The following is a 24,269-nucleotide window of genomic DNA, read 5'->3' on the forward strand; positions in this document are numbered from 1 at the left end:
TGCTCTGTGGCTGCAGATCCCTCCAGGACACCCTGCCAAATGCACTTTGGGGATCTCTACTAAGTGTGCAGTATCTGCCTCCTGTTCAAGGTTAGCTAAGGAAAATGGGATTGAGGATTTGTGTTCCTAGCTCTTCTCTAATGTTTCAGGTCTACATCCAGGGCAGTGTAAGGGACAAAGTCATTATAATTTCTCTAAGTCTATAAATATGTGGTTTGAAAGGCAGGAACGCTCTGCTTTGAAAACTTTTATACCACATTAAAAAAATAGGCACAGAACAGTTTATTCTGCTTTTTGTCCCCTTTGCTCTAATGCCCTCATATCTAGCAATGTTTTTTTATCATCACCATATTTATTGTGTTAACTCTCTGATAGATATTACTGTTTAGTGCAATCTATTTTTTGTAGCATCTAAATATTGTTCCCTACTTATCCAGTATTTTGTTTTCTTTAATATTTATATGCAAAGGTACTGGAGATAAATGGAACAAAATGGAACAGCTGTCTATGGACTTCACTGTGTCAGACACCAGCACTTTACAGTGATCCCTGTCCAATGCATGGAGAGCCTTTGGGAGAAGTTTCTCTGCTACAGGCAAATGTTTGTCACCTTTCATTTGCAAATATCAAGGTAAGGAACCAAGCAAATACATGAATACTTGTGTTCAAGCCTGTTTTCTCCTTTGATAATTTGTGCATGGCTTATGATTATGTATTTGCTGTACAGCTTTGGGATTCCCTGCTGGACTCTGCCCCAAGCACTGGCCAAGGGCCCACTGGCTCCAAACCAGTTCTCTGCATAGAAGGGTTTGCTCCTGGCTCCTTCACAGGGAAGAACTCAATTTAGATTGCCTGAATCCACCAATAAAACTTGGATTCTCCAGACAGCACCAATACCTCTGGGCACTTTTTCCCTTGTGGTAATTTTTCATTTTGATACTGATTGTGAAATCTGAATTTCCAGGAAAGATCATTCATCTTAAATCAGGAATTAACAATAGTGTGCAAGCACTTTTCAGAAAACTGGCTTTAATTTTTTTTGTATTTGTAGTTAAGCTTCAAAGGAATTAGCAATAATCATATGATCTTTTCTCTTTCTAAGAGTTTGTATTTAGAGTGGTGAATCTTATTGAGGGGAAGAAAACTTTGAAGTAGTCATTAGAAGCAGTGGCTGAAAATATATTTAATATTTAGGGGGCAGTGATAAAACTGAATTTAATTTAAAAAGAATCTTGTATGTTATTTGCCTCAAATGAAGCATGAACTCCATGTGGATGAATTGGAATTGTTCATTTAGGGAGTATGGTTTAAAAGATGTTAAAGAGCTCCAGCTGTAGGGTGATTGATAGATAATTGTAATTATAAACAGGGGTCTGTCACTGCTGCACTTGCAGTCAGACTCACTTTGGAATGGATTTCTAGTTCACAATGAATTTTTTATTTTGTTGGCACATGGATGTTCAGAGTCAGATCATTTTAAAAAGCTAAAACTTTGGTTTAGAACTGTGACTTTAATGGTGACTGCCACAACAAGAATGTGCAAGAAACACTATTGGAATAATTGGAATATTTTCAAAGGCAGTAATCTTTGTATCTTGCAGAGAGTGGAACTGGATTCTGTGCCAATATTGATGGGATATTGGTAAGTTTGTTTGAATATCTTATGCTTCCTCTTTTAAAATTATATAGAAAGTGCAAGGATCACAGTTTAGTCTGGAGGAGTTAGTCTGCTGGGTTTAATTTTGCTTTTTAATTGCTATTGGGAACCTGCATATACTACACTGGAAAATGCTACTGTAACTGTCATTTATGTTCCTTTTCTACTGCTGTGTGTGAGTTACAAAAAAAATGTAAGGAGAAACTTTTGGATTTACTTCTTCTCTACAATTAATTGTATAACAGTACAGAATAATTGTTAAATGGACCAGTTTTAACTCTGTACCTACAGGGAATCAGTAAGGGGGAATATTGGTAGAGAACTGAAGGAACAGACATAACTTAGAGTCTGTAACAATTTCCACTGCCTGACATTTGGTTCCAGGAACTGAGAATCAGAAAAACCTACCTGCAATTACAGGTAGGAGTCATGAAGTGAGGCAGGAGATTGTGCATTTCTTGGATGGATATTGGCTCTTTAAATAGGGATAACAGGCACACAGCAGTATTAACACCCAGTATTTAAGATCCCCTGGTGTTGTTCAATATTCCTTGGGTTTTTTATTTGAGCTCAGGTTTGCTTATCTACTTCCTCCTCAACTGAGGAGATTAAGAAGACAGACACACCCAATTTAGTCTCTGCTGTTAGTTCCTGATGAAACAGACATTTGGGCTTAATGTAAGTAAGTATTAACAACTTTTTATTTAAAGGTGGATTAAGAAGACAAGAAATAGGAATATTAAACTTTCAGGTAAATAATTTTATGTCCAGTCATCTTATATTACCTGTACAAACTTCCTCCAGAAACTCAGCTCTCTAGTATTAAATATAAGTATTGAAAAACACTTTAAAGCACAACAATTGTTAGTAACTCTATGTAATTACTTTCTCCCTGGGTTAATGTTTAACTAGCACAGAGTTAAGACATCTGTGAAAGCCAATTTAGATCAGCTTTGTTATATTACAGCACAAGAGAGATGAATAAATTGAGTAATATTTTATTGATCAGAAACAATACTTTTCTCAGCAATTAAAATGCATGATTCATATGAACAAGGTGAAAATGAAACATCCAAAAAAATAACTTCACATTTTTTCCATTTTCTTCTTAGTGTAAGCAATAAATACAATGCCATAGCTTCTATTAATCTTATTTACATAGTACAATAAATGAATGTTGCCTGGTTGCCAGCCCAAATGTTCCTTGACATCAAAAGGAGTACATGTTGCAGCATTTCTACAGCCAAATACTCCTGTAGATCACCACCATGAAAAACTGAATAACATAAATGCCAACATTAAAAAACCAACTGAGGGACCCTGCAATGCAGCCATTTATTAATTGAAGACAGTAGCATTAAAAATAGACATTTTCTCTCATTGAATCATAACATGCTGGTGTTACAGATAAAAAATATAAGACAACTATTGCTGTAGCCCTGGTAGATTGATACAAGAAATCCTCACTAAATTAAAAAAAAAAGAAACAGCAAATAATAACAGGTACTAAACAAATAATAATCTGCATGTTCAAAGGAATCTCACAGCCCCACCAAAAGAGATTTTCCTTCCATCCCAGAGAAGACAGCCATGGACTACAACATTCTGTAAAGTAGAAGAGAGCCATGAGAAATCAGCATAAAAATTTGATTTTAACTTATGGTGACAGAAAAACATTTTAAGAATCAGACCCTTCTCCTAGCTATGTAGAAACTGAAAAAAGGTGAGGTAGGAAGACAAAATAAGTAATTGGTATTTTCCAATGCAAATTAGAAAACAGATTATCTAACCTCAGCAGGAGAAGGGAATACAGCTCTGCTATACCATGTGACCCTTCACAGCCAGAAAGATTTTCTTGCACCTCCAGCTGGCTGTATTTCTTTTCCAAAGTGAAAATGGGGGGGTGTGTGCCTAGAAGGAAGATGTGATTGTCCACCTAGAATTAGGGTTCTTTCTGAATAAAACCAATTTTCCCTCGTAAATTATAATTACACATTTCTCTAATAGAAATATATATTAAATGACAAAATCTGTAGTCTGTTAAATTTGAACTGCCTCTCTGAGATTGAAGCTTAATTAAAGTCTAATACTGTATCACACTCTAAACCAACATCTATGTGTTAATTACAGCAACAATCCACCAGGTACCATGAAATAATTGTCTAGTAATGTGCCAAAAATGGTTTACAGCACATTGCAATGGACAGACACCTGTCTGGGCTTTGAGTCTCAGCGGTACCTGCAGATTGTGCAAAGGGAACTCAAGACAGAATTATACCAGCTGATGATCTGGTCCCACAAATGTAAAGCTGCTACACTGGAGCAGGGCTCTTCTGCACCACTGATATCTTCAGAACATGGCACAAATGTTAAGTAACACTACAAAGATCAGCAAGCAGAGTTGTAAATAACCTCTAGTCATGTTGTAGCAGACATTGTTACTGTCACTCTTAAAATTTAAGAGACTGTGACATCTGATTGCCAGATCTCACACTACTCTACACAATCCAACAGATTCTTCAAATCATCTCCATCAACTGACCAACCAGCCCTGCAGAAAAGGAGAAATCTTCATTTGTGCATCCTAGCTGAAATTCTATATTGTGAAACAATATCATTAATAAAACACTTCCTATGTTCAATTTCCAGACATAAGAACTGTAAAAAAAAAGAAAGGTGCAAGTGGTAGGACCTTGCAATGTCCTCCTAATGTTTTCTTTGTAAGTACAAAGCATTAAACTCCTTATGAAGTCACAAAGTAATAAACACTGAAAATTACCTAGACACTTTTGAAGCATAGAGAAAAGCTACTGACAAAAATGTTTAAATGTCAAAGTCAAGGTGGCTTGTATACAATAATTTTGTATGCAAAATTATTTCAAACTGGTCTCAGAAAGAACTGTCTTCCAATTTTTTGACTGGACTACATGCATCAGAAATATGTTCATTAGCAAAACAGTCTGTTACAGTTCCAGCATCTACTTTTTCTTCTGCCTAATTTTGGTTTTTCAAGTAGATTTATCTGCAAATGAAATGTATAAAATTTTTTCTTACATTTTTAATTTTCAGTGAACTCACCTCGTTTCATGCCCTCATTCTTGAGCATTTTTGTCATTTCACTTAACAAAACTACTATTTCTTTAAAGCATAAAGATTTAAGAAAAATATAAGTTTCTATAAAGATACATTTTCTCAAGACCTTCCTGACAACCTCCTAGTTTTCAGTGAGACCTTTATGCACCAGCCAAACCCAAGAAACAACAGATAAAGTACTGTTCTTAGCTAATTAACTGAGATAGAGATTCAGAATCAACCAATCCAAAATAATATCAAAATTCTCAACCCATAAAGTTTTGAACCTTTGTAATACAAAACTTATACTGGATTTTCCAGATAATGAGAATAACTAACATTAGTTTGCTTGGTTAGTCTGAGTCTTATACTGGCTTTAAAGGTAGTATAACATGTGCACTGTGCTCAGTCTTGCACGCTCACCTCAGACAGCAGAAACAGCCACAAAATTAACCAAAACTTTGCCCCAAGAATGAAGGAATAAGTTATCAAGCATATGGCCAGAGAAATACATAAAAATAAAATCAGAACAATGCCACAAGGAATTCTGTACATGATCTTCTCCAGTTGAGTAAATTCCTTAAGCACACAGTGAGGTTCCACCAGCTGCAGTTACTACGAGTGTCTGGAGGGACTTACAGTGACTCAGGTTACTCCTTTGCTCTCTGGCAGTGAGGCCTCATCAGTCTTGTCTTTGTTAAATCCAGAAGAAACTTCCATACAATTCAGGAGAAGGAGATACTTCTGAATATCCTGAAATAGCTTCAATAGAATTGCTCAAATCTTGGTGCAAGATAGTACATTGCAGTACAGAAGTACATGAAGGCTCACACTGGAAGTGGTGTCTCTGTGCTTGGTGTAAAACAGTGGGAAGAAAACAAACTGGCCAAACCAAAGCAAAACATCAATCTCTTTAACCAAAACAGCAGTATCTATCTTTGAATCTGTTACCTCAGACTACCTGTCAGGATTTTTGACAGCCAAATGAATACTGGACCAAAAAAAGAACCTGGAAAACTTCTTGCTATTATTGCACCTACTTAAACCATTTTGCTTTGCTCTATTTTAGGTTGAATTAAGACAACAGAGTACGGTATTTACACTCTAAGATTCTATAGGCAAAAGAAGTGGCTTCAACACAGCACAGTCTTATACAAACTTCCAAGAAAATAAGAAATCCTTCATTGATTCCCTTTGTACAAAAATTTGCCAACTTTGTCTACACAGTAGAAACTGAAGAGGCAAAGTTTTTATCCTTGTATAAATGCACATACATATATAGATATATATGCACAGATGTCCATACTGTATAGATACACAAACACAAACAGCAGTATATATGCACGTGTGTACACACACACACACACACATACACATGAGAAACGTGTCGGTTTAGGAGAAGAACATACCCCAAGGTAGCTGAGATCTTCTGGCCATGAAGTCACTGGATCAGCTGTGGATTGGCACAGGGCATGGGAGAGGGGGCAGCCCCTCAGCCATAGAGCTTCTCAGTCTTGAGACTGTCCATGTCGTGGTAGCCCTTGCCGTTGAGGTGCTCGCTGGCGCAGTCGTGGCCGTAGCCGTAGCCCTGCACGTCGCTGATGGTGGACACGGTGTAGGAGGCCGTGCGCATGGCGTCCGAGTGGCTGAAGCTGTGCTCAAACTGGATCTTGTACTGGTTCCAGTGCCTCCTCAGCACTGCCTGCACCTGTGCCCCCACACAAAGCAAAATGCACGTAAACCACGGCTCAGGGGCTTGGTCGTTTGGCTCTTTGTTCTTTGTCTCAGCAAATGGGGCAGCAAGGCTCAGAAATCCTGGGCAAGGATACCTACCTACATGCCATTTAGCACTTGAGGCATTCTGAATTATTCACCACTTAGGTAAGCACAATTTTTCAGCAAATTTGGTGTGAAGTAATGGCACTTTACAATTGTAGTGTACTAGCTGCTCAGACAAAGCATAGGTTACAGGAGGAACAGCAGCCACACAATTTTCTGCTTCCTCCCCTGGGAACTGCAATCCAGTATAGGACTCTGCAATCCAGACTGGAAACAGAGGTAAAAAAGGTAATTTCTTTTCATCCTTATTTTCAAAAGGCCATATCCTCAGTATCTTTAAATTAATTTACTCTCAACAAACCATAATTTACATTTGCTGTAATCATTACATGATTTTAGCACGGGTCGGTCTTTTGGCATAAGTCATTACATGATTTTGGTCACAGGTCAGTCTTTCCCAATTTCTGACCATACCTTAAGCAAATGACAAGAAGGACAAATTCCTGAACTCCACATTTCTAGCAGAGTTAAAAATAAAGCTGATAAAATAGCTGAAGGCCCCATTGGTTTACATGTCTCCACTGAAAGGATGTGATGTTTGTCATGGCCTTCCTCCCCTCTAATATGGTTAAACACCTGTGCAGAGTGGAGCCATGAAGTGTCACATTCATGAAATTCCCACAGAATTAGTCTTTCAGGGCAGATGCCAAGTGGGGAATGCTAACAATGGTAATAGCTCCCATTGTTGCTTTTTCAAACATTTTTCTACCTTAAAAAACTGCCTACAGGTCATGAATATTTAATTTCCTTTTCAGCCAAACTTTGTACAGAAAGCAGTCCTATCTGCTAACCAGTGAACAGTGACTGCCCCAGTTAATTGTTGATATTGTGGATAAATATTTTTAGGATTTTCCATATGTCTTCAGGGTTTATGTTTGTTTTCCATTTCCCTCACACAATGGCTCCTTTTGTCTAATTTTACTCTGGCTTTAATCATGAAAAATAAAAATAAATACAAGAAAAGGGATGTAGTTTTTAGACTTCCTGCAGTCTGGTATCAGAAACCTCTGTTTAAAGGAGGACTTCATTATTCTCAAATCCTTCACAAGGAAATGTTAGAGTAAGGAAAGAAGTATCAACCAATTAACATTACAAATTAGCATTTTAGGGCAAAGGAAGTGCTTTCTTACTGTTCATAAAAACTTTCTAATCCACTCCAAACATCTAAACACAAATCTTCAAACACTGAGAAATCAATTATCTTAATAATTTTGAGTTTCAGATCTTACTGCTTTTCATATCAAAATTGTGTACTTCTTCAGAGCCTAAAGGCTGAGTTCTGGTTTCAGCATGGGAAGTTTTTGATTAATCAGTATATGTATTGCATAGAACCTTAGAATAGAGCAAATAGAGAACCTTAAGTCTTTGCACAATTTGAATCCATCTCCTGTAATCTATCATAAAGCCAAGACAAGGAGCATATTCAAAATTCCAGCTTTTCCAAGAGGGAAGTTTGGAATTTAGTTTGGAATCAATCAATCAGTGTTCATCACTAAGCTATGTGATATTTGCTCTCCTTTCACAGCTATTTCAATAAGTTCAGAGTTTGAATGTAGACACACATGCAAAAAATTACACATTGAGCAATTTTCACTTTAGACAAGACAGACTGGAAGTGGGGAGAATGCCAGCAACTGGAACTAAATGGCTTAACAAGGTCAAAGAAGTCTCTTGGCAGAGCTGGGAGATTAACTAGGCTTGCCAAATTACACACTCCACTCCTCTCTCACACTTCTCCTGCTTCCTTCAGTAACAACTGTTCATCTTATTTTTGCTTGTTAATAGCATTGGTTAACCAATCCTAAAGCATTCCATAGCTCCTGAGAGCCACCAGCATCCCTGCAAGACAAGTGTCTTGGGGCTAGTGCCAGGGAAAAGCAGTCCAGCTGCCCCATGCCAGGGACAGAGCTGTAAAAGGGTTTCCTGCATGGGCAAAGAGCATTTCCTCTCTGCCTGCCCCAGTGCCCATCATGCTCTCTCCATGCATTTCTGACTGAGCCCCTATTCCTGGCATTCTTCCCAAAGCCTCTCCATTACTGCTGAATCAGGACTGCACCCCTGCCCTGCTGGTGTGTCTCTTCTTGGAGGGTCTTGCATCCTTTCATCTGCTGTGAGAGGCTTTCAGTCTTCTCTAACCTTCCAATCATTTACAGAAAAAGATGGGGAAAATCACACTCTGTTTAACAACATGTGTGTCTGCTCACAAAGTGAGAATAGAACTTTTACCACTTTCTCCTCAGCTTTGAGCAGTGACACAGAGCTGTAAATTCAGCTCAGGAGGGGCAGAACTTTGTAAATTTGTTTCAAGAAAGGATATTAAGGAAAGCATTTAATGAAAAAATATTGTAATAATATAATTGTGTTTCTCAGTCATTAATAGAGATGCTGGTCCCAGCTGGAAGAGTCTTTCTTTCTTTCTCACCTTATAACTAAATAATGGCTGGATTTGATGAGTTTGCAGGAAGGACTCCTTCCAGTCAGCCCTATAACACTGGTAGCTTGATGCTGGATACCAGACAAATTAAACAGCTCAGTAGCCAACCAGGAAAAAAAAAACCAAACCAAACCACAACACAGCCTCATCTATCTCATCTATTGTACAACAGATTGTATAACCTTGCAAACCTGAGAATATGATCTTCATGGCAACATTTCTATGGAGCAGAAGGGAAATGAAGGGAAAAAAGCAAACAAACCCCACAAGGTTTACAGAGACCATGTAGGTCATTACAGCATCTGCTATTAAAATTTCAACAGGAACCTTCCTACTGGTTGATCAGAGATCTGGGACAAGCTTCTCCTCTGAGCACAGCCTGTATGACCCCAAAAGCCACTCCAGGCCATCTGAAGCTGGCAAACCTGATGTGTTGAGAGCATCTCACTGTGGGCTGCTGGCCCATGAGCAGACTGGCTGTGAGTGTCCTTGGGGAAGCCCTGCCACAGAGAATCCAAGCTGAAGGGCTTGCACATCCACCCTGGCTGGAGGAGCTCTGTGGCCAGCAGCTGCAGTGCCTGCAAGAACTGGATTTGACAGGCCATCCCTGGCTGCTCTGCTCAGCAAACTGGAGATGTTCCTTGGCTACAGCCCGCAGCACATACCAGCTATTTTTCTTACACTTCTTAATTCATCTTCACTGAAGTTCTATCCTAGCAGATCACTTCCTTTCACTTTTTAGCCAGAAGTGTCTTGCTTGAACAGGATTTAGCTGCTGATATCTGGTACACACTAAAATGTACAGTAACAGGCTAAGACTTAGAAAGAAACTAGTGCTTTTAGCATTTTTTAATTGCTAATACCCCCAGCCTGCAGTCCCACTTGCTGGGGCTGGAACCTTTTAGGAGAAAAAGGAGAAAAAGGAAAGACATTTTTTCTGTGCTGGGCATTTTCCCCTACCTACATTCTCCCTCTTTGCATTTCCTTACTGATACAGTTGTTCATAAAGCACTAAGTCCTTTCTTGAGCAAGGTGTACTGAAAATAATTTTTAAAAAAGCAAATAGTGATCACTGAATCCAAAAGGGGTTTAAAAAGAATAAATTTCCACTCTCTAGAGAGCAAATACAGACATATATTTTTAACTTAGTCAAGGTCTATGGTCTAAAAACTGAACTCCTAAATTAATAAATGTTAAAATACCTACATCTTCCTTTAAATATTATTCTGCCAGTAGATATTCAAGCAGTGATTCACTTATTAGCATTTGTAGGAGTTGTGGAAGAGCTCATCTTTTACCACTGATGAGCCCATGGTGAATTAAGGGCATGACTCAGGTTTGGTTTTTCTTACACAGCAGAATAGGATATGTTAAAAAATATGAGTTTGTAACAATGAAATATTAACAGCTACAGGAATAGATTCCAAAATCAATCATAATTTAAAATTAAAAACAGCCTTGGAAGAGGCACAAGGATGAAGATAGAACTGAGAAGTGGACAGTATTTTTTCATAAAAACTACAGAAATTTCACGGTTTTCCACCCCTCCTCAATTTTCTGCTGGAGCAGAAAAAAGTTATTTTTTTCAAAATACCTGTTTTTAGAAGGCATTCTGAACTATACTATGGCATTGTGAAGGCATCCTGAGTGAGGGCAAGTGATCAGATCCAATCCAGAACACTTAATGATGTTCTTGTTTTGAAATAAATGTATGAGTAGAGACTTGAACCTGCATCTAGTCTATGGTAAAATCAGATCAAAGCCCCTCCCCCAGACAAAGCCTATCTTCATCTTTTCTGGCTTCTTGGCAAAAAAAAAAAAAATAAATCAGTGAGACTCATGCATTTGGGTGGGGGGACGCACAAGGACACACAAATAAACTTTCAAAGCCCATGGTAGTCTCATTGCAATTCTGTCAGCTTTGGACTTGGGAAGAGAAGGAAGGGCAATCTACACTAATCAATTCTAGCATTAGTGAAATATTTACCTTTGAGTAAAAATTATGGCCTAATAACACTATAGAACCATACTGACACCATTTTAGAACATCTGATAAAAAACCCTAAGGTTTCAGTCTGAGGAAAACATCTGGTTACTCCCAAATTTCTGCTTACATCCTACACTGTAACCACACTAAATGTAGAACAAATGAGCAAACAGATGTGTAGGAATAAGTATAGGACTGTAATTGTTCCTCTGCCAAAAGTGTTGGCAAATTACCAGTTAGTTCTTTTGGTGGGGGTAGTTTTGTTCATTTGTTTGGGGTTGCTGAGATTTTTTTTTGCAAACAAGAGCAACATTAACAATTTCAGATATATTTTTTTAGCCTTCCCACTACTTTGATCTCTGACACTAAGCCTCTGAAAGTGTACTCTCTACAGCCTGGGGCAAGAGTTTCTACATGAAAGTCACCCTGTGCACTCCAGGGACCTTGAGCTAGCCAAAATAACAGCAAAGCTTGTTAGCTTCAATAGGATCAATACCATCTATTGCTGACACCTGGCACAATCCTCTAATTTCAGAATGAGGTCTGTCCTTGGAACTGGCTGATCATGGTGCCTTAAACACGCACTTGTGACCCACACAAATTCCTGCTACAAGTGCACCAAGCTGTTAAGGTCTGACTGTTGCTTTTCACTTGTGCTAAAAAACACTTTTCCAAACCTCAGCCTAAAATTTTCCCAGAGAGCTTCATAAAACAATCCCAGACTCATAGAAGGAGTTTGGTTGGAAGAAACCTTAGTGACCATCTAATTCCAGCCCCCTGCCACGGGGTACAGCCATACCCCAGCCCAGCAACACCTGTGCAGTGTGGTCCTGTTCCTGCTACAGAAGGACCAAGCAGTGATTCTCCAGGATAACATCTGTACAGTTTCCAACACAGACAAATACACCTTCTGGGTTTTTCCAGACCAAAAAAGCCTTCTGGGTGTTGAACTGCTTTTCAGTGTTATGATATCTATCTGGACTTTATAGCAAAGTAACAACTTTCTTCAATTTCTTAATCAAGACAAATGTGTATAGGTCAGCACCCAAGAATCAGTCCTAACACACTTAATGGTGCCGTGAATGATCCCACAGTCCTTTCCAAGCTCTGCTCTTGGCATCCTGATACTTTGCTTTCTTATTTTAATTTAGACATAAAATTAAAAACTAAAAAGAAAATACTACCACCTCCTCAATTGCTGAAACAAAAAAAAGAAAAAATATTATAGATATAGTAAAAGCTGTTACTCTACCTCGCCATTGAAGAAGCAGAAAATTGTAGCCACCAGTAGACCCTGTAAAATAAAACCAAAGATTTTGCTTTAATTCATATGCATATGGGCTATTTCAAGTGTGAGATAATTAAAGGTTTCTGATAAAATTCAGATATAGATAGCACAGCAATGCAGGACAAATCTAAACACGATGAACTACTTCTAAAAACAGACCACTAAAAACATGGGGCCATCTTTCTGCCACGATGTTTCCTTCCTTTGAAAACTGGAAGGCAAATACATGAAAATCCAGCATACCGAGAAATCAAAGACTACTTTAAAAACTGCAATAACACAACCATTTCTCTTTTATTTGATTGCCATGCCAGCTGCTCTGAGCTGAGGGGAGGCAGGGCTGCGTGCTGCTCCCACCTGGTAGTGCATGAGGATGTGCATGACGTAGTCGTACACCTCCTCGGCGATGCGGCCCTCGGGTCGCCACGGGAACAGCACAAACTCGATGCCAAGGAGGGGCACAAGAATCAGGGTGGCTCTCACTGCCTTCATGTACAGGTTGGACTCAGCCTTGTGGGTGTCTTTCAGCTTGGTTATGAGAACACGAACGATGTTCAGCAGGAAGAAAAGGTTCACCTGTCGGAAAAGGAAACGACACTGAGAAAGAGGTCTGGAAAATAATCCCACACACTGACTTGTGAGACTGGAAACCAGACAACACAAACTCACACTGCTTGTATAATCACCCTGTGATTATACAAGAGATATCAGATAAACATCTTTGAAAGCACCTTAAAGTAAGTGAGATGTGGCTCTAACTTCCACTATCCACACCCATTCCTCAAACTCTCTAAGCAAAGTACCTGCCAGTGGTAATAACCCACACACCTTTCTCTCTGATGCCAGTAACAGTGCATGGGTGAAGGATTGATTCTTTTCAAGTTGGTCAAGAAAGAAGGATGATGCTTTTCCCTCCTTGCATTTAAATATGGTTCTTCAAAAAGCTACTTTTTATTTTTCAAATGTGAATTCAGTAAATTTATAGAGAAGGTAAAATCAGAATAATAATAAAAAAAATCACCAAAATGCTGCTACAAGGAGCTGTATATTCCTCTAGCCAAACATTGGGTTTGGCATTCTTACAGTAGCCAATGGTTGGATCTTTTATTCTTTCAGCAGAGCTGCCCATGGGGCAAGCACTGAGATGATGCTCTATGTCACTCCCTTGCACTACTGAACTTGTTTATTTCCATAGCTACTAAGGCTTTGTTTTGTTAGAAATGGTCTATCTCTGTTTTTTTCCAGGTTTGACCAGGAAAAAGAATCCCAAACTATCATTATGAGCAAGCACAAAACAGATACACAGGTATGAGTATGGATACACACAGACACACCCCAGGGATGAGGCACCAGAGCCTCAGCAGCCCTGGTGATGATCCCAGCCCACCCTCATCTCCTGTGCAGCCCCTGGTGGGAGCTGCAGGCAGATGAGAGCCTGGGAGCTGAGCCAGTCCCTGCCCTTATCCCAGGCACAGACAGACAGAGGTGCTCTGGGGAGCTGCTATGGAAGGGACTGATGCTTTGTCTTTGCTCCTATCTCTGCCTCCATAGGATTGTCTGCCCTTGCCAACAGCTAGAGACAAAAGGGGGTAGGGGAAGAAGCTGGCAGGCAGACAGACAAATCCCTTCTAAAACACATCAGAATTCCTGGTCTAGGAGGAATTCTCTGTCTTGCTATAGCACAAGTGCAAGCAGGGAAGGCATTTCAGACCATGGCTGTCACGCTCCACCGCCCTGGCAGAATTCTTTCTGTCAGTTCAGGCTTTCAGAATAAATAGCTGTGTGCTATTATAGCAACATGGTCCTTTACAGATATGGGATGTTATTTATATTCTACTTACATGCTATTTAAATAACTCTAACAGGAAGCTGTTTTACATAGGAAACTACTGCATGAAGTTCTCCTGGAAGCCTCCAGCTACCTTTAAGCTTTGTTTAAACAGCCAAGGTCTTCTGATTCTTTCTCGAGGGATTTATTTAGATTTTATGTAGCCCACGATCCCTATCCAACTTCCTATAGTACATGCAGACAATGAGTCCTTCCTCCATTTCTAAATTTAATCCTTCTCAAATCTACTTGTTCAACATTAACACATCTCAAACACTGAATTTTCTCTCCTCTCATGTTTTGGTAGCATGGCCAATTCCTATAACACTGTTCTTAAGTGCTAACTGAGGATGAAAGCTGCAGCAGCCAGGCATAAATAGCAGCACCCAATGAGCTGTTTCTTTTACAATATGCACAGAGTTTTTCTATTTGTTTCACCCACCAAAACTAAAATGCACAAAATTAAGCATGCAAAGAGTTTGCAAATAGCAAAAAGGGAGGAGGCAAAGCAGAGGGCAGAGCTGAATAAAAGAGGATGAATGTCAGTACAAGTATGTAGCACCAATTTTGATGAATATCTCTTCTGTCAGAAAATAAGAGCGAGATCAGGATGAACTGAATTTTTAATTCAAGTGATGAAAGTAGCTCCTGGTTTTAAGTAAGGTGCTGAGTAGATTTTTGCATTTAAGCAAAAGTAGGGCAGTGGAACTCCTTGTATGCACATTATCATCAAAGTGACTGTGATGGTTTGGAAAAGCCCAAAGGAGATCTGTTGTGCTATCTGCACAATGAACACAGAGTGAAATAGCAACAGCTCCACAGTAACCTGAAAATTGAACAAGGCAACTGAGCAAAAATAGAAACAAAGGCAGAGAAGGCAATCCTAACACAAAAAATTGTGTTGCTGCCTATACTGGAAACTCAGGAGCATTTAGGGTCTGGCTTGAGAGTGGCAGTGAACTGAAGCAGAGTTCCTAAATCAGTAGGGGCTGCAGTTTTTCAATTAAACTCTCCTCATGTCCCTGATATTTCTACTTTTCTCCATGCTGAGTTTGCACTTAGTATAGTAATCCTTGTAGTTTAAATTCTGTTTCAATTCTTCCTAGGAGGATATAAACAGGTGATTCTCACTCAAGGCACTCAGATATTTTTAGATATGAGTTGGTAGCCACTGCCTGGCTTTTAGTACAGTTGTTCAGCTCCATATCTTTGCCTGCTTGGACACAATTGAGCATTCAGCTTCTAAACTCCTAAGCCTATCACGGAGTTCAGCTTAAAGTCATTAAACACAAGGACATGAAAGACAGGGGAGCACCTGAGCTTCATTCTAGCACACCTTCACTCAGAACTTGCATCTGTAGTGGTCAGTCAGACTGCAACACCAATAGATAACATTATTGCAGGGAGAAAGGAACATCCCTGTGACAACATTTATATAAAAAGTGGCATAGCTAAGTAATCCAGTGGCACCCAAACAAAGAAAACCACAAGAGCATTGGCACTTTACATGGAAATCACTACTGGTTTCACTGAAGTGCAAACCAATTCCTTTTCCCTCCCCCCTCAATTTTGATCAATATTTGTCTAGCATGCAAACTAACACCACCCTCTGCTGTCTCATTCCCACTCTGTTTCTTTAATTGTGATTGCTTAGGCAGACAGTTGTAATTTAATGGTCAGTTGAAGACAATTCCAATCAAAGTGCAACCTATGTCTGCTCCTGTTTCTTTGGCAGAAGAACTGACCACAGTTACGTAACAACAGGGACCATAAAAGCAGCGTTGTTTTTAACTTTATGTAATTGTAGGATTTTCAGTGGTGTACAAGAGTTAAATTCCCATTGGTTTCTGCCAATTCTCCCTGGCACCCACTTGACAGTCCCCTTCACTTTCTTTGAGATCTGCTCCTGCAAATAGAAACAGTGTCTTCCCCCTCGTTATCTAATTTGCAGTTTAATGTTGTTGCTTAAATGTCTACTAAAGCAGGTCATGCTTAGTAAAGTGTGGAAATTGTATCTGGCAAGCAAGCTGCTTAAGCAAATGAGGGTTCTGTTCACAAAGCCTAAACACATGCATTTAATCTAACATCTTTAGCCCTGCCTTGTCTTTTTTGAATTGAAACAAAAAAAATCTTTTTTTTGCTTCCAGAAAGGAAAGCAACTCCTTTAAAGTACTTTCACATTACAGGCAAGATGTACAGTTTAATCAGTCATTCCTAGATGATTTTCAAATAAATTTACTCATTGTACTGAGGCAAGAAAAATACAAGAGAAACACTTTTAGTTCGGTCAGGAAAAATATAGGAATATCAGGTGAACAAAGTTGTAAATTGCAAAGAGGATGGACAAAGACTCTGTCCAGACCAACCCCACGGAGATGATTATTATGCCTCCAGTAAAATCAAAGAACATTCTGAATGTGGCCTTGGGACTTGGTCATTTGGGATGGATCCAGAGCATTTGAATCCCACAGGAGTCTGGCCACTTTCAGTGTGATTTTGTGGAGGCCACTGCTTAGAAGGCTGAAAAAATGACCTTACATCCTAAAATGAGGTCACTTCATGGAAGATAGTACAGTCTTCTATAGCTTTTGCACAAATTTTTACGTTGCTATTTAAAGCAAATTCTAATACAAATTATTGTTCAGCTTGAAAGAGTTTTACTTAAGTGATGTATCTGTGACTAGACACCAGAACAATGGGAGCAACAATCCACCACAAAACCCCTATACTTTTCTGTGAAAACAGGTTTCCTCTTCTGTGTAAAGCAGAGAGAATAAAAACTGAAAGGATCTAGAACTGGGTCTAAGTTTACAGATTAGAACACAGCTGATCCTTACATGAACAGATAGAGCAGACCTGTCTGACAGGACAAGAGATTACCAGCAATAATTCACACCCCAAGGGTCACAGCTCTCCATAACTCCATGGGCATTGCTCTGGCTGCCTAGACAGAGGGGCTCAGGTGTGTCATGGTATTACCACAGTCTTCAAAATTTAATTTCACTAGTTAATTTCACTGTGAATGAAAAAGGGATTCACAAGAATACCAGGATTTATGCAATGGTCTTCTGAGAGAATCCTCCATGCACTGAATGCCCTCCAAAGGTATTCATTAACAAGTTAACTGAAGGGCAAAGTGTAGATCAGAAACTGGAATTATTTCCATAAAGTTAGGAAGGAATTTCCATAAAGGTTTTTTATTCCTAATCAACTTCTTTTTGTGAACTGAAAAGTGGGGAGCAAAGTCAGCACCCATGGACCCAGGAGTTTGGCCAGATCAGCTTGAGGTTTCTGCTTCAATAACACAAATGACTGTCATACACAGTCAGGGGCTAATCACATATGGAATGCTTCTATGCTAATTATGTTAATTATGATAGTTGTTTAAGTGCACACCTATTTCTATTTAGCAACAACCCCCTGCCTGAATTCCATAGGGTAAATCCAGTCCTAGTGCAACTGACCAACAAGATTGATTTTTATGCAGTAATGTCCTCAGTTACTCACCCAGAATTTCATTTAGTAGTGAACACTGAATAGAGCTGGCACTGACTTGGGGTGTCAGGCAGAACACCATGCTCTGAGATTTCCTGAGCACTCCAGAAACAGAGGAGCTGCAGTACCCCAGTGGCCAAAGCAGACAGTGCCAAATTAGTATCAAACAGGGCTGCCACAGGTACTGGCAGAACCATTTGCACTGGTTGTCTCACAATCACCTGCTGTGATTTCTCTCCATCCCATATTCCCAGCCACAGTCAGTCCTGGCACCCAAAGCCCTTCTCCCTGAACCTCAGACAGTCTGGTGTCTGCTTGGCCACAGCTCAGTGACACAGTGAGGCTCCTAGCAAGGTCCACCTGGCAATTAGTCTGGCCATGAGAAACATTCTCAGCTAAAGGAAGGATTTTAAATTCCCCTCCAGTACTCCAGGAAAGGTTTAGTCCTTCTTTGTCTCTAACATTTAAGTGGAATAATAATCAACATTGCAAACCCTGAGTTTCTCCAAGGACCAGAAGCACAGATCCTTAATAAGGCCAAGACTTCTTGTACCTTGTGTGTCTGAGGCACCTGCTGGGTTAAGCAGCAGACTCACAAGTGACAGTGACCTCTAAATTTTAGCTTAAGGCTCTTACCTTTGTAAGCTCATCAAGAGCAGCCAGAAAAACAAACACAAGAAAACAAAAATATTATTTAGAAAATGCTTACCAAGAGAGCAGCACAAATAGGGCCATGGATGATGTAAAGCAGATGAGTGTCAGAGCTGATCCAACAACTACAGCAAACAAACAGGAAAAGAAAAAAAAAAGCATTTATTAGCTTTGTTGGGTTTTTTTCCTTAAAGAAAATATAAAAATTTTGCAAAGCAAGCTGAAGCTACTTACTTGTCATTATAATATAAGCTTCTTGCAACAGCATGTATACAGGCAGGGATCAGTGGAAAACCTGTGAGAAAAAAACCAGCATTTTCTTCATTAGTAAAAAACTGGTTAATAACTAAGCAAACTTGCATGTTTTGTAGGAATCTTCTGTATTTTCTCCTCACCCAAACTATAGACCTGCAGAGAAAATAAACTAACATGGACCAATTTAAACATTCTGAGGGCTGTGTGAAACCTTATTCCCACCGACTTGCCAAGAAATCCACAGCAACACACAGGAAAGGCAAATCAACTTTTTAGAATACAACAAGTGATCTTCATTAACAGATGCTTTTCAGGCTGCAAACTGCAGTTACAGCAAATAGGAAGGTAATATTAAAATGGTGGTTGCATGCATGAGCACAGCTTTAACAGTGGTGAGCATGTTCTCACTGGTATGAGGATGAAGTATCAACACTTTGCTGTATTCAAAAAAAACTTTGAAATTAGACTCAGGAAATTAGGCCAAATGGAAAAAAAAATTAAAACGAATAAGCAAATTAGTAATCTGGGACCCTTGACACTGGTGGTGCCTGATCTTCAGGAGCTGCTGAGCACCTGTGAGCTTCCAGCTGTGCCTGCAGTGGGACAGTGGCCCAGGTACCCATCACAGTGGAGCTGGGTGTGCCAGTGCAGGGAGGCTGCCAGAGCCTTCACTTTCACTTTGTGAACAAGCCCTTGTGCACTATCTGAGGTGAGTAGGCTTGGCTTGTTGGTTTTGACACTGATACTACTCGAGACGTTCAGTTACAGCTGTTCTGTGTTTGCTTAGTGAACAATACAGGTCAAATGGAAGTGCTGGAAAAATAAATCCTCGGCCATCTCCAACTCAGCTCTGACCCTCCACCCTCGGCACGGCGAGACTTCTCTGAAAACAAACATTCACTCCTGAATAAACATCTCTGAGGTGAGGGACAATGAATAATTACTTCTTAAGATCTTTTTTGTAATAGGAGACTATTTTCTCTATACAAAGGAGGAGTCACTTCCTGACTGCAGAAATGCATAATCTTTCTCTCTCAGCAGAGGTACACACAACTTCCTACATTAATATTTCTAAGCTTGCTAAAATGCTACAGACAAAGAATTGGGGTGTGCCATGGTCACTCAAAGCTGCAGCTCAGAGAGGCAAAGGTAGGGGTGTTTGAAGGAAGAAGAGGCTGCATTGAGCTGAAAATGCACAAGGTGAAATCACATACCCCAGCCAAGAAGGTAATACCACATCAAGTGCTGCTTCTCAGCAAAAACAGCCACCACAATCAGTGTGTGCAGGTAAATGCCTTCACACAGCATCCAAAAGTAGTTGCAACCCATCAGGTACAGGTAGATGAACTGTGACACTTTGCAACTAACCTGCAGGAAAAAAAGAGCAGAGTATGACAGAAATTTTTGATTTGCAGAAATCTCAGAGCTTCATTTGCAAAGTGGAAAAAAATACCACTGGAAATAATGTTTATTCTGCTTTTCAATACAATTACATATTTATTTACTTTTTGGAATAGAATTTTCATGACATTGCAATCCCCTACTTTATGGTGACATAAAACTAATATCTGAGTCTGGATTTTTATTATTCCAACAAGAGGACCCTGAGATCCTCCAGTGTGACAGAATGCTGCTATGATATTTTGCCTTATTGCAAACATTGCCACACTTAACCATTCCAAATCCTTAAATTATCTGATAGTAACCTCACAAGAAATGTACTTTGATGTGGGTAATCCCCTCTCAGTTTACCCATCACAACATATAACTACCCCAGAGAACAATTCATGTTTTTAGAATGCTTACAATACCTCCAGTTTTAACCTACTCCTAACTGCACATTGGGACTGAGAGCTCACAGTAGGTTTTGGAGAAGCTTGGCATTTATTATTTCTACTTAGCTTCGTTCAAAATATATTCTACAGTTCAAATGCTATAAAATAATTTTTTGGGAAGTCTAAAATTTGAGGTTGTGAATGAGGAGCAACAGTTAACTTGCAGATTTGGTCACATTAAATCCTTTTTTCCCCCTCCTTCCAATATCGCTGACTGTTTGATTGTTCTATTTCTGCCACTTGGCTTAAAACAAACCAAAACCCAATATTGTTTTACCATTTTCTGCTACCTAACTCACTTGATGATGATAATTAGCAGCTATCTCAGGTATGTTTTCCAGCACATTGATGACTGCTTCTACAGGAGAAAAGGAAATTATCTTTTTATTCAATTCAGCTTCTGCAGTTTTTAACCTAACTTCCACAGAATTAAGATTTATCTCCCATGTCTAAATAACAATAAAGCTAGAGCTAGGGATTTCTTTATGTAATTCATATTTAGAATATTTTGTTGCAAAAATATTCTTAATTTAACTGAAGATGGCCAAGTTAAAGCCATAAGAAATTAGAAGACAGATCCAAAACACCTTGCAAAACCTTTTTTCCTGCCCTTCCTTGGTGAACTCAGCTGTCAGCCTCCCTGAACCTTATACTCTCACAATAAAACACCACCATCTAGAATAGGCTTTCCTGCAGTTGTTTCAGGGCAGAAGCCATTCTGTGAAGCTGGGAAAAGGCATCCAGTGAGCTCAGTCCCACTTTTACCATTCCACAGCCTGCAAAGTGCAGCGTGCCAGGCACTGTGAGACATCTGCTGCACAGAGCATTCCATCAGCTGAGCACTCCCACCTCTGCTGCTGCACTCTCTGAGCCACTCACCTACAAACAGACAGACTTTGCCAAACACACTTTCACTTACTGGGTTGGTTGCAACTAATTCCTGGTTGTTGGCAACGGCCGTCAGTGAAATTATGGTTACAACAGAGTTGCAAACAAAAGAGAAAAACAGATTTTTATGCAGGGTAATCCTTTGGCAACTCAAGCTCCTGGAAAAGAGAAACAAGAACAAATGAGTACATGGGAGGACAACTATGTGTACTTGGGGACAACTCTGACATTTGGAAATGTTAGAGCTCTTGATTTTACTAACAAGTCCTACATCAACCCTTTCTTTATGTCCAGAGCAAATTTAATACAGCAAAAGGAAAAAGAAAGTACATTTAGATTCCAATATGCTTATAGTTATGCTTATAGTGGCCAGCTGAAAATTATTTAAATGCTGATAATAATTTTCAGAAGATTTACTTTTCTTTTGGTTAGTACCTGAAGAATTTCCCAATTACCTATCACACCTGTGCTTGATGAAGCTGTCTTACCCTGTTTCCATTTACCCAAATCTGTTCAGACCTTTTGAGAGTAATTCCTGTTTCTCACATCCTTGTCATTTTTCTTCCTTCAGCCCAAAGTTAGAGAAGTATCTAAATAAGCAAAGTAATGCAAATCTCCCCCTGACTTTTGTGTATAACTAAGTTATAAACAATTTATAGGACATAATTATAAAATCCCTAGAGAACTGCATTTAATTGAGGTAATTTCTAAAATTTGCTTTTAATCTTGCAATAAAATGAAAGAGAGAATATCTCTGGAAGATAAACAAAAAAAACCCCCAAACAAACAGATATTCAAATATATCAAAGAATGTTGAACTTAGGTGCAGCAACTTTCTGTTTTCCTGCCATTCTAGAGGAAGCAGGAATAACTTAGTGTAATCAAGGAGGAGGGACTGCTTCTCATTCAAGTTTTTCAGTGAATTCCTGGGTTGTTTCAGAGACAGCACTGCGTTGCTGCAGAGTCCCCACACCTGCCTGTCTCCAGGTAATGGCCAGAGAGATGGAGTGCAGCTGATTGACCCTTGGGAATGACCAAGTGCGGGAGAAAATCTACCACTTACACACATGCCACTGAGAGAAATCAGAAATGCATTCAAAAGGGCAGCAGGGGACATGTCTAAACTGTCACCCAAGGGAAAAAAAAAATAAATCAAGTTTTCTGGCCTCTTCAAATAGCTTGCCTGGAAAAAAAGATAAAGGAGGGACATTGCTGATTAATTTTTAATTTGAGAGGACAGAAGGGAGACCTTTACACTTTTTCAGAGAGATGCAGATATGGAATCCTCACAAAGGCAGGAGGAGTATATTGACAGATGAAACAACAACCAAGGTGCCCCAAAATAAAAAAAAAGGACAGCCCCATAAGCCTGGCCACAGGGCAGACCTTGGCTGCCTCCTTGCAGCTCTCACAAGGGCAGGGTACAAAGCACCCAGAGACGCCTGCACTGAGCTCATGGTACTCACTGTGCAAGCCCTGAGACAGACAGTCCAAGCCCATGGCACTAAAAACAGGGGAAGGAAAAGGAAACCCCTCTAGAAACCAGTGCTGCCATTTAACAGGGACCTACAGGAAACTTTGGTTGCCACGTGTCATTTGGCCGAAGAAAACACAAAAGAAAAAGTTTCAAAATATGGAAAACGGGGTTGCATATGAGTTTGAGGAAAAAATATATTCCATCAGGCTCTTTAAGATTTTATTTGAGTCTTGTTTTAATGCCCCAAAAGGATAAAATTTAATTATTATAACATGTAGGGTCTTACATTCTTTGCAAATGTATTTTTCTATGTTTTTTTTTCCCCCCTGTATGTTTTATATATGAAAAGAGAGACAATGCTAGATTCCAGCGAAGGGCTTTGTGTAAACAAGTCCTGAACAGCTCTGGAATTCTGTCTGCTTATTGTTAAGGCTCAAGGCTCAGGCGAGGAAGAGCACGTACAGCTAATGGGGCCATCGCTCCGGGTCATCCCGCAGCTGTTCCTGTTGAATATTCACACACACCCATCCACACCCACCTCCACCCATGCATGAAAGGACTGAGAGGATCACCGGACAAGGAACAGAAAGCAAGACTGATGACATTTAAAAACTAAGAATGTTTTTGGTAATAAAAAGATTTTTCCTAAGCTTCCCCACCCTCTCTCTTCTGTTATCCTTCCTATAGTCCTTTATTCTCACTGTTTTTCTTAATGACATAATATCCTTTAATCACTTAATTCTCATGTTTATGATCTAAGTACATTTGAATGACAAACCCCTCAAATTAAATCTCAAATAAAAAGAGACTTCCTACTATATTATCTATTTCCCCTCTTTTTTATTTTTATTTTTTTACTCCTGTATATCTTGGGAACTAGGGAACAATTAATTTCTCCAAAAGAAAAAAGGGTGACATTTTCAAATGTCACCTAAGTGGGTTTGAGATCTAAGTTTTTAAGGTATTTCAATACTGCAAAACTCAACCAGTGAGATCCACGTAAGCACCTAAGGGGAATTATCAGTTCAGATGACATTAACTGAGTGATTTAGGTAGCTCTGTCTCCATAACAATCCAATAATCAGTGTTTTGCCCACTCTCTCTTTAATACGCTGCTGCTCTCCTGTGTGAATGCTGTCATGGGATTTGATATGACACCTGATCAAAAACTCCATTGTTTCAGGTGGGTTTGTTTGTTGGGGTTTTTTTTGTCTGCTTTGATTTTTAGGTGGGGGCACTTTTGAAAGTGCAGCTCCCTTTTATCCTAAATCACTGCTTTTTAAATTATTCTCTTGCCTCATTTTTCATTCTTTATGGCAACCAAGCAATTATTTTCACATTTGCATCACGTGCATGATCTCGAGTATGTTACAGAATGACAAAGCAGAGACACTGCAAGGAGTTACTTTTCTGTCTCATAGATGAGTTTTCAGAGATGTTCAGAGTTCCAAGCTTATGACCCATCTCATTCTGTTAAATCAAGAACTCCAATGCACTTGGGGAACACAAGTCACAAGCTGGACAAGTATTTCCAAGGAGAAAATTTTATGAAGAAAAAATAAA

At 39.4% G+C, this 24,269-nt stretch overlaps 1 protein-coding gene and 1 long non-coding RNA gene across 3 annotated transcripts in view; one reads left to right on the forward strand and one right to left on the reverse strand.

The window, feature by feature from the left end:
* The first annotated feature begins 493 nt into the window (after positions 1–493).
* Positions 494–23,509, forward strand: LOC143694493 (uncharacterized). Its single transcript, XR_013182993.1, has 5 exons — positions 494–631; positions 1,602–1,642; positions 13,523–13,583; positions 19,294–19,428; positions 23,138–23,509. It is a non-coding gene; the product is annotated as an uncharacterized LOC143694493 (long non-coding RNA).
* CALCRL (calcitonin receptor like receptor) overlaps positions 2,640–24,269 on the reverse strand; it is a 66,560-nt gene continuing 44,930 nt past the window's right edge. For both annotated transcript variants that reach the window (XM_077181132.1, XM_077181131.1), the window contains 7 exons: positions 21,261–21,387; positions 19,721–19,874; positions 18,486–18,546; positions 18,310–18,376; positions 12,635–12,853; positions 12,242–12,283; positions 2,640–6,437 (listed from right to left, as the gene is read on the reverse strand). In XM_077181132.1, the coding sequence (XP_077037247.1) occupies positions 6,222–6,437; positions 12,242–12,283; positions 12,635–12,853; positions 18,310–18,376; positions 18,486–18,546; positions 19,721–19,874; positions 21,261–21,387 (886 nt within the window). In that variant the 3' untranslated portion in view covers positions 2,640–6,221. The remainder of the gene's footprint in view (positions 6,438–12,241; positions 12,284–12,634; positions 12,854–18,309; positions 18,377–18,485; positions 18,547–19,720; positions 19,875–21,260; positions 21,388–24,269) is intronic.

The sequence above is a fragment of the Agelaius phoeniceus genome, chromosome 7 (assembly GCF_051311805.1).
Source record: "Agelaius phoeniceus isolate bAgePho1 chromosome 7, bAgePho1.hap1, whole genome shotgun sequence".
Classification (NCBI taxonomy): Eukaryota; Metazoa; Chordata; class Aves; order Passeriformes; family Icteridae; genus Agelaius; species Agelaius phoeniceus.